We start from the raw sequence: 11267 nt of genomic DNA on the forward strand, positions 1-11267 counted from the left end.
CTTCAGTTTTTTTCAGCTCAGCACAGCTCTGGCTGCAATTTTTAGCTCCTGAGCTTTGAGCTAGTCAATTTAGTGATAATAAATTCCCTGGATTTCTTTATTTTTCTTTCTTTTGGATTTTGTTTCTGTTTTCTTCTCAGAAAGCCTCTCCTTTGCTGGATTACCAGGTATTGGTCAAAGGGGCGCTCTCCGGTTCTGGATCGAGCGTGGGGGGGGTGGCTGTTGTTCTCCCCCAACCTCCCCTGTCTTGTGGGCGGCTGTGAGGGGCTAGCCGGCTGGCTTTCGCCCCGGTCCCTCCAGGTCCTCTTCGGAAGCCTCCCAGGCTTCCCAAACAGCCGCGGGAGCCGCGCGCGCCATTTTGGTTGCCGCGGCGGCCCTTTTGATCACCGCTCATCAGCTGTGAAGCGGAGCGGCGTTTTTCTTGCTTTCTTGGCCTGCTGAAGCTTGCTGCAGCCTTGCAAGCCGGATTTTAAGACTGGGAGCTGGCGTCTTGAAGGTGGCAGTTTTAATGGAAGTGGCGATGGCTGAAGGGTCTATGCATGGCGCTAGGACCACGCTGCGCCTTCGTTAGTAATGGCGGCTTGTAAGTCGCGGCGGCCTTCGTCCCCGCGCATTCTTGGCGCTACTTAGTCCAGGCGGCTTGGATCCCCTGGCAACCTTTTGGGCACAGTGCTGCTGCCTCTTCCTTGTGAAGCAGAGAAGAGCGTGGATCCCTAAACAGGGTATTTTATATCTGCGGGTTTGCTGGCCGGCCTGACCTGATACTGATTCTAATTTTCAGAGAGGGCCTTTATTTAAACTGTGGCAGTTGAAGAGCGGCCATTTTGAGACCTGGGAGCCATTTTGTTTTCCATTCAAAGCCTGTATAATTATCTATCTATCTATCTATCTATCTATCTATATATATATATATTTTCTCTCTCTTTTGTTATCTATTACAGAGTCTTTGGATTTTGTTTTTCCTGTGATTGACAACTGACTTAATATCATGGGGGATGCTGACAGGCAATCTTCCTTCTCTGCTGAGGGCTCCTGGTCTCCTCTACCTGATAGGGGCAGGGCTTCTAGGCCTCGAACTGCCAGCATTGCTGCAGCTAATAAAATTAAGGCCAAGGCTAGAGCTCGCCCCGGGCGTTCCAAGGCTGAGGAAAAGACAGCTCAAGTTAGACAACGTGCCTTGGACAGAGAATTTGCAAGGGCTGCTGCCATTAATATGGCTGCTGACACCCCTCAAGATACTGTACCTGCGCTTCAGACTTCAGTTCAGACTGTGGAAGATCCTGTCCCTCAGACTGTCCATTCTCCTGCCTTGGCTGGGCCATCCAGGGCATGGTCTCCAGAGATGCAGGACGAGCCCCATCCGCGTCCTGGGCCTTCTGGGGCCATTTATCGCCCTGAGGCAACATTTACCCCCACGGCGGCTGGCCTTCGTCAGGAAGGGGGGGGGGAACTGGATGCCCAGAATTCCATGAAGTCCTGGATGGAGCAGGCAATTAGGCAGGGTATCGCAGAAGGGATGCAGCTTCAGTCACAGATGTTTGCTCAAATGTATGCCCTTAGACCCGAGGTGGAGTCCCAGGGCTTTATTGCCCCTTCTGAGGATTTCCATGGGCAGGTTTCCCCTTCTTCCTCTGAACTAGTTGACTATGCAGAAGACTGTTTGGAAGAGGGAGAGATTTCGGATGGGGATCAGGTGCAACCACCCAGACCAGCCTTCAAGGGCTTATTTAACCCCGCCCTTTTGAAGCCACTTCTGACTAAGGCCAGGGCCACTGCTCGATTGGGCCCTGACCCAGCACTCTCTGGTACCTCGGGTACTGGAGAGCAGGATGATTATCTTTTCACAGAGCAGGCGGTGGAGGCGGATACCATTCCCATTCCGGGAATGTTTCTGGACATGATCCGTAGACAGTGGGCGGCCCCAGCTCTACCCTCCCGGGCCTCAGGGCTGGACAACCAGTTGTTTATGGTAGATGCGGACATGCTCGCCTTGTTGGAGGTTCCAAAGGTGGATGCTCCGGTTGCGGCTCTCACCTCTTCTTCTGTTTTACCACCTGATGCAGAGGACGCCTTGAAGGCAGAAGATAGGCGAGAGGAGACGGCGCTTCGCCGCGCGCACCAGGCGGATGCCTGGGCTGTAAGAGCCTCTTCGGCAGCATCCTTCCTCACCAGAGCGTCGGTCAGATGGCTCCGCCAGCTACAAGGCCATCTGGCACCAGATGATGTTCGGGCACACCAGGACCTTTCTAAGATTTTAGCTGCAGCGGAATACACGGCGGATGCTACCTTGGCCGCTGCCAGGTTCTCCGCCAGAGCCATGGCCTCGTCAGTAACCGCTAGACGGATGCTTTGGCTGCGTCATTGGCGAATGGACGGGAAGAATAAGTGGAAGTTAGCTTCAGCTCCCTTTGAGGGGGGGTTTCTCTTTGGCCGAGCCTTAGATCCTCTACTCATAGAAACGAGGGATAAGAGGAAGGTCCTCCCGTCCCAGAGCAGGCGATCGGATTTCCGTTCCTCCCCTTACTATAGGCGGCCCTCCTTCCGTCAGGGGGGAGCCGGGCCAAGCTTTCCCCGTCAGCAACGGCCCTTTCACTTCTCTAGACCTACTTACCAGGCAGATAGATCAGCCTTCCCCCGGGGTCGCCAACAGGCGTCCAACAGGCCCTTCAGGGGCTCTGGGGGCAGAGGGGCCAGGAGATCTAAGTGACTGTCCGTCTTTGGACCCTCTTGGAGGCAGGCTCAGCCTGTTTGCAGACCGCTGGGAGGACCTAACAACAGACAATTGGGTGAGGGAGACAGTAAGAGCAGGGCTCTCCCTCGAATTCCTTTCACCTCCTCCGAGGCGTTTCCTCTCCTGCCCCGTTTCTGGAGACCCGTTCAGACGGGGACTCATGGAATCGGCTATCCAGCATTTGCTGGACATTCGGGCCATTCAGCCAGTTCCACTGGGGCAGAGGGGGTGCGGGTTCTATTCCATCCTATTTGTCATCCCAAAGGCCTCGGGGGGGTGGAGGGCAATTCTAAATTTAAGAGGTTTGAACGAGTTCCTCGTTTACCGGAGGTTCAAAATGCACTCCCTGCATTCCATCTTGGCGGGAATCAGGGAGGGAGACTTTCTAGCCTCCATCGATTTGACCGAAGCATACCTCCACATACCAATTCGGCCGGAGCATCGTCAATACCTGAGGTTTTGCTATTCAGGCCGTCACTACCAATATCTTGCCCTGCCGTTCGGGCTGGCTTCCGCCCCCCGGACGTTTACCAAGGTTCTTTCTGTTTTGGCGGCGTATCTCAGGTCTCTTCCCATCAGAATTCAATGCTACCTCGACGATCTGCTCCTACAAGCGTCCTCCCAGCAGCGAGCGGAACAGGATTTGGCCACTACTATACAGGTATTGAGGGACCACGGGTTCTCGGTGAATCTGGCAAAGTGTCATCTGATACCTTCCACAAGGTTAGTGCACCTAGGAGCCCTGATAGACACGCTAGCGGGGCAGGTTTTCCTGTCCCCGGACAGACAGGACAGTATAAGGGCACTAATTCTATCACTTCAGGGGTCCCAGACAGTTCGAGTAGACCAACTGTCCCACCTGCTGGGGAAAATGATATCTTGTCTGAACATTGTTCCCTGGGCCAGGTTCCATGCAAGACCACTACAGTGGTTCTTGCTTCCCTTTCAGAAGGCAGGGACGAGCTCGTCCAAGATCAGAGTTCAAGTTCCGTTACGGGTTCTGCGTTCCCTGACCTGGTGGACGTCAGAGGCCATCCAGAAGGGGTGTTACTTCAGGGAGCCTCACAGGGTGGTAGTGACGTCAGATGCCAGTCTTTTGGGCTGGGGGGGTCATTGCGGAGCCCAGGTGGCCCAGGGCCGCTGGTCACGCCTCGAGATGTCTCACCAGATCAATTGGCTGGAACTCCGAGCTGCCCGTCTGTCTCTCCAGACCTTTCTGCCGCAGGTGAGGGGGCAGCATGTGCTCCTTCTCACGGACAATACAACAACGAAAGCCCATATCAACAGGCAAGGGGGAACTCGTTCCCAGACTCTCATGCGAGAGGCGGAGGCTCTTTGCCTTTGGGCAGAGACTCACCTTTTGTCTCTGTCAGCGGACCACATCGCCGGGACGGACAATGTCGAGGCCGACTGGCTGAGCCGAGCTACTGTGGACCCCTCGGAATGGAGGCTCCACCCCGACCTCTTTGCGGAGATAGTCGACCGGTTCAGTCGCCCGGTAGTGGACCTCTTCGCCTCTCCAGCGAACTCACAACTTCCTCTTTTCTTCTCCCGCTTTCCAGCCCTGGGAGCGGCGGGGGTGGACGCTCTGCGGACCCCGTGGCCCAGGGGCCTCCTATATGCCTTTCCTCCCCTACCCTTGATCCCAGCTGTCATTCGGAAGTTGTTGTTGGAGGGGGCAGAGATGGTGTTAGTGGCCCCGCACTGGCCCAGGCGGCCTTGGTTCGCCGACCTCGTCGACCTGTCGGTCGCCAGGCCCTGGCGGATTCCCCCGGACAGAGTCACCCTCAGCCAAGGTCCGGTGCAGCACCCGGACCCACAGAGACTACAGTTAGCCGTGTGGAGGTTGAGCGGGGGCTCTTGAGGAGGGAGAACTTTCCGGCCAGGGTCATCAGGACAATGCAGGCGGCCAGGCGGCCCTCCACCACGCGCATCTACGAGGCCACTTGGAACAGGTTTGCGGTGTGGTGTGCCTCTAGACATTTGTGTCCAACTTCAGCATCCGTGGTGGAGGTGCTCGAGTTCCTCCAGGACGGGTTGGACATGGGACTTTCCACTAACACTCTACGGCGACAGGTGGCTGCGCTAGGCACTGTCTTGGCACTTGGGAAGTGGGGTTCCCTCGCTAACCATCCAAGGGTGAAGATTTTTCTGCGTGGGGCGGCTAATTTAAAACCACCGCCTATTCACCGTTTTCCCACTTGGGACCTCGCTAAGGTCCTTCAGGCGTTAACAAAGGCTCCTTTCGAACCATTGAGGGAGGCTAGTCTCCGTCTCCTATCGTGTAAAGTAGCTTTCCTTGTGGCCGTCACGTCTGCCCGACGGATCTCGGAGTTGGCGGCTTTATCGGTGCGGAAAGACCTGTGTATTTTTCACCCCAACAGGGTGGTTCTGCGGCTGGACCCTGCCTTCCTTCCTAAGGTCAACTCCTTGTTTCACCGAGCACAGGAGTTGGTCCTGCCAGACTTCTGTCCTCGGCCTAGGCACGCCTTGGAGCAGACCTGGCACACCTTGGATGTGAGGAGGGCCCTCCGTATTTACATTTTTAGGACCTCTTCTTTCCGAAAGACGGAGGCTCTTTTTGTCTCGTTTCAGCCGTCGACTCTTGGCCACAGGGTGACCTCTTCCACGGTGGGGCGCTGGCTTAGGACGTGCATCTCATCGGCCTATGAGCTTCAGGCTCTCCCGGTGCCTCAGGGGATAACGGCCCACTCCACCCGCAGTGCTGCCACAACTGCGGCCTGGTCTACTCAGGCGTCAGTGGAGGACATCTGTAGAGCGGCCACGTGGACTTCTCCCACTCCCTTCATCCGTCACTATAGACTTGACTCCTTCGCTTCGGCGGAAGCAGCCTTTGGGAGAAGAGTACTGCAGCGGGTTCTTGAAGATCCGGGGTCGTCGGCCCAGGACAGTTCCCACCCTTAGGGCTGGCCAGTCTTTGGTATATCCCAGACTGGCACCTCCCATTTCTACACTATGGAGAAGGGACGTTGGTCTTACCGTGATACGTTCCTTCTCGTAGTGTGAAATGGGAGGTGCCAGCCCCACCCTGTCTGGCTGCCTGGCCCGGCTCCCCTGGTGGAGCATGTTGTTTCTATCTTTCAGACTGCGTACCATTCGCTTTGGCTTCGCTGGCAAAAACTGAAGAGACGTCACCAGGGAGGCGGATCTTCAGAAGTTTTCAGCTCAGGACATAGAGCTAGAGCAAGGAATACCCAGACTGGCACCTCCCATTTCACACTACGAGAAGGAACGTATCACGGTAAGACCAACGTCCCTTTTATTTCAAAATCCTAGAGAGAGAATGGATAACTTAGTTGTCCATTATGCCACCTTCAGGTGCACTTGTATGTAAAAACATCCATATTTAAGTTTTCTCTGAAAATGTATTTGTGGGTTAACTTATAGGCAGAATTGCAGACACAGTTGGCAAAAGTGAATCAAAGTAACATAACTGCAAAAGTTTACACATATAAAATATACATATTTGGAAAAGATATTAGAGCAAGGGTGTCAAACACAAGGCCTGTGGGCCAGATCTGGCCCTCAGGGTGCTTAGATCTAGCCTGCGGGGCTGGTCTGGAAATAGCAAAGGACTGGCTCGCGGTGCCTCTGCTAGCAAAAATGGGGTGCGGATGGGCCACCCTCCTGCAACAACTTTTGGCCTTCGAAAGGAGGCCTCTGGCCTTCCAGGCCCAAAACGGGGCCTCCGGAATACTGCAGGAGGTCATCCTTGTCTCAGAAGGTTATAAAAGGGAGCAAAAGTAAAATATTTTACCTTTCAGGCTTGCAGAATTCTGCTACTAGCCTATGTCAATAATTTATAGTTCTAGTCTTCCTATGGAGTCAGTTTCTTGATCTGGTCTCTCTCTCATAAAGTGATCAAGTAGATCAAGTAAGTATTAAAAAAAACAAAATCTCCCTATTTTTACAAGTTTATAAAACCATGTCTGCGGAGGTGCGGTCCCGTGTCATACTCATCATGGCCACGCCCATCATGGCCACGCCCACCCCATACCCCCACCCGGCCCTCCAAGGTCAAACCCAATCCTGATGTAGCCCTCAATGAAATTGAGTTTGACATGCCTGCATTAGAGAGAGAGAAAAATTCAACCGTAGGTCTCAACCAAATGATTGTGTAAACATTAATAAAACGCTAACTAATGTATTTGTGAGTTTTACTTTACAATCACCATTAATAGCATGTGATATATGCTATTATAATTGCATATTATTAGAATTATAACCTGAAAAACTGTAGCACTTTGGGGCAAATTAGAATATGGTATTCCTAGTAATAATGCCCAATAACATGCTTTTATGTACTTTTTTTAAAAAGGAAACTTTTTTCAGTAATATAAGAACCATTATTTAAAAGATAATTCAGTGAGTCCATAAAGAAATGCAGTGGCGCAGTGGTTAGAGTGCAGTACTGCAGGCTACTTCTGCTGACTGCCGGCTGTCTGGAATTTGGCAGTTCAAATCTCACCAGGCTCAAGGTTGACTCAGCCTTCCTTCCTTCTGAAGTGGGTAAAATAAAAAATTGTTGGAGGCAATATGCTGACTCTGTAAACACTTAGTGAGGGCTGTAAAGCACTGTAAAGTGGTATATAAGTCTTAAATGCTATTGCTAAATATAACCACTTATGCCATAACTAGTTAGCCATATGTATACCCTCAAGGAAGGTATTTTATAGTTCCAATGAAGTGAGATCCAGTCCATGAAAAATTGTGTTATAATAAATCAATTAGATTTAAAGTGCTACAAGACTCTGTTTTGCTGCAACAGATCAACAAGTTTGTTTTTCCACATGCTGCATATATGCTTCTTGCTTTGACTCAGCCTATCTATTCTGTCTCTTGCTATGGTTTATTGCACAAGTCAAATCAATAACCACAACATTTTTCTTCAAAAGTAATGTTCGTATTGCATCAGGAAACAGCCTCTTAGCTACAGCTGAGTAAAAATACCCTAAAGTTCATGCATGCATATATTTATATTGTATATAAAGAATATTTAAACATTTTTATATTGTATATAAATTACTGTTAGAAAAAATGAGAGAACTAGATATTTTGGTTTGATTACTTTTTACCGTTTGACTGACCATTTTGTTCGAGTAATTGTTATTATTGGAATTTTTTATTTTACATACATACATACATACATACATACATACATACATACATACATACATACATGCAATGGCTTATTTTCTTCTATCCTTCAGATAGTCTGGACTACAATTCTCTTCATATCCCCACCCCAGGCCCTCCACTATCATTCTGTCAAGACTATGTACATTTATTGGAATTTATGACTAATAAGGCTGTTACTGCTAAGTCATTATTATTGAGCTTTTAAAAACAGTTTCTTAATTCATTTTCATGACCTTCTAACATTAATGAAAGCATTTAAGCAAAGACATTAAGTTGTGAGAAGATTTCTGATGAAAAGATTTTGTATGGTCTTGACGTCTAGTGTAGGATAGAAAGTTGGGGATGGATTAATAATTGTTTTCCAATTCTTTAATTACTCTTCTCTTCTGGAATAAGTATAAAAATATAAATATACTGAAGGGAATTTCCTAGTATTGTAAAACGCCTAGTACTATAAAGTACCTAGTACTCTTTAAACCAAAAATTCACACATAAGAAAACTTAACTTGCAGTCAAGATTTCACTACTGTCAGGACTTCATTGATATTACAGTGTATTGAAGGCATATTTTCTGTTTTCCTACTTCTTCAATCTTTTCTAAGATTTTGATTTATTACTAATATACAGTATTAAGCTTTTGAACTACCTCAATTATGATGATGTAGTTTAATAAAGGGATAAATGATGATCACTTCCCCATGTGCTGTCATTCATTCACCCCATGGGCACTGGTAATTATCTCTTTCTTCTTCTTCTCTATGCAGCATATCAACGGGAGCCGGCCCCCACCTCACTTTGTGTATGATCCGTCAATTTTTGCCTTCCGATCCCTGAGCACCTTGAAGCCTTTGAGCCCAATAGCTCCAGTTGAAGACCCATCATGTGCCTACTGAACGATATACTCAAAAGTCTCAGGAATCATCATATCAATCAGCTGCCCCAGGGACATGGTGGGCACATATTTTGAATAGGTACCAGGATCCTTGGTGTCAGGAGATTGGTGTCTTGTCTCTTGTCTGTTTTATATGCCATTATAATTTCTGAAGATTGTCAGAAAGGAAATGTATGTGCATCGAGCAAGCTAGGCACATACGTTGCGATGCAATTATCAAGATACTATTGATTCACAGAAGTCAGGTTTCTTATAAATGGAGTGAGCACATTACCCTTATAACTGATCTTCAGTGGGTGGGAGCACTTAGCCAAACTTGGCTTATTTCAGAAGCTAAGTTAGGTAAGGCCTGTATGTAGAACCACCTGGGCAGTCTAAAGTCGTTAACCGGATTGGTAAATACAAAAGAAATCCCAATCCATAGTGGGGGAAAGACATCACAAACCAATTCCATAACATCACCAAGAAAACAGCATGGATGCAGTCCTAGGAGTTGAGTGCAGCCTGAGAGCATCTTCACAATATATTATAAATGAGCAACTGCCCATGAAAGGCCAACTTGTAAGCTGCTTTCTTGTTCTTTATCTAATAGAATTATTCCGTCTATATAGGAATGTTCAGTAGACTAGGATTTATCCAGGAATTGGAAGGATCTCTGCTTTTAGTATGAGTCTAAAAGACTAGAAACATATGTTCTTCATCTCCCAGGGTAGGTAAACCTATTTGGTTTTGTGCCACCAAATTATAAGGCTATAGCAAGAAGCTGTGCAGCATCTGAATTGCTTTGAAATTAGTAGAGTATGAAGTTAAAGAGAAAGCTATGTATTTTGTTCAGCACAAATAGAATTAGAGCTCTACAGAGCCGTAGGATATTCTATAACTGGATAGATATTTGCAGGTAGAAGAATAAATAAGAAATTATAATTTGCTTTGATGTGTCTGGGCATCCTTTATAAAGCCATGTGAATGTCACATGATGTTCTCTTAATAAAGTTGGAATGAATTCCTCCAATGATTGGTTTGCACATCCAACAACATGCTTTATAGCACCCACATTGTAAACAATTTCTAGTCATATGAGATGGTAACACAGAAGGCAGGAATATGACTATAAATTGCTTTTGATGCATAACCCACTGGTTTAGGTGGATGTTATGTCAGACATACATACGTGGGAGGAAATACTTTACAGGATCATGATCATGATACTTTACAGGATCATGATCTGTCTTACTAATTTTGGGGTTTTTTGCTGGTATGAGTAATGGGCAAAGCAGAAAGAAGACATGTTTTAATAAGAGTGACTTTACAGAGGCACCCATGTATTTCAAGCTCAGCTCTTCTCTACACCTTGGTGATAGGTTCTGCTTTGCATTGTCATCTTAGATATCAATTATTCATATAATCAGTTGGCCCAATTATTCAGGTTTTTGTGCTAATCCAGTGAAGCCTATAGTGTATTCTGAGACTAGGAAAGTAAGTTTTAACAATGTGCTATATTGTCTTCTCTATATATGTCAAAGACATTTCAGTCTCGACTTGTATACTAACCATGTGAAGAACAATCTAGAAAGCACTCCTATGTTATGTATTTTTTAATTAAAGAATATTGGAAACTATAACTTCACCACTGTTTGGAAAAGATTTCTGCTCTCTTCTGCAATTAAAAAAGTAGACTATAGGAGTTGAAGATGGCTCAAATGGGGGGGAAAATAGCCAACAGCTCAGAGATTCCTTTTATCATTGGAATCTTAAGGCCAGAAGCTTCCTCGTCAGAATGAATTAACTCATCTTAATCCTAGCTGTAAATATGTTGGGTTTATAAAACCTGGTGGCAAAAGCATAAAGAATAAAGAAATACACAAGTTATTTCTTTGCTATACCAGTCTATTTAAGAAGAAATCAGGGATGGATGGGCACAATCCTTCTTAAACCACTACCAATTAAATAAGGCAAGATTATATTCTTAATTGGTTTATTGACAAGGTCAAAATTGACAAGCAACAATATAGTTTGTTTTTCAAAGCAATTGTTCTTTTCTTTTACTTGAAGGAGTGGGAGGTTCCCTTTTATCTTCTAATCCTAAAGATGATTGTTTTTATAGGTCAGTGCACATGTTGAGAATCTATAATCCCAAAGGATTTGGCCTTCCTATAGTAATGATAAGGGCAAGCGTAATGTGAGTTTGCTGTTTTGGCAGATTAGACGTGACCTATAAACCACCAGCACCTGTCATGGTCAGGATAATTTGGAATGTGTTTTCATGCATATAAAGCTGCCCTCGTTTGTTCCATAGATACTGCAGAGTGTTTTTTTTGGGGTGGGGTGGGTGGGTTGCGACTGATCTAGAAGATATTGTTATGATACTTTAAGATGAAGGTCTGGAAATGGAGATGACCGCTGATGAAGTGCTTCTCTTTAATACTTTTTGTAACATTTCTCTGTCTTTGGTTTTTAATGAGAAAAAATAAAATTATATTTTAA

At 46.9% G+C, this 11267-nt stretch overlaps 1 protein-coding gene across 2 annotated transcripts in view; it reads left to right on the forward strand.

Moving 5' to 3' along the window:
• Positions 1-10254, forward strand: part of LOC139308696 (uncharacterized) — a 73588-nt gene extending 63334 nt beyond the window's left edge. For both annotated transcript variants that reach the window (XM_070932451.1, XM_070932452.1), the window contains one exon: positions 8656-10254. In XM_070932451.1, coding sequence (XP_070788552.1) covers positions 8656-8784 — 129 coding nt within the window. In that variant the 3' untranslated portion in view covers positions 8785-10254. The remainder of the gene's footprint in view (positions 1-8655) is intronic.
• Positions 10255-11267: the final 1013 nt, after the last annotated feature.

This window comes from Pituophis catenifer, unplaced genomic scaffold (genome assembly GCF_029215685.1).
Source record: "Pituophis catenifer annectens isolate HBS135680 unplaced genomic scaffold, rPitCat1.0.hap2 SCAF_1, whole genome shotgun sequence".
NCBI lineage: Eukaryota > Metazoa > Chordata > Lepidosauria > Squamata > Colubridae > Pituophis > Pituophis catenifer.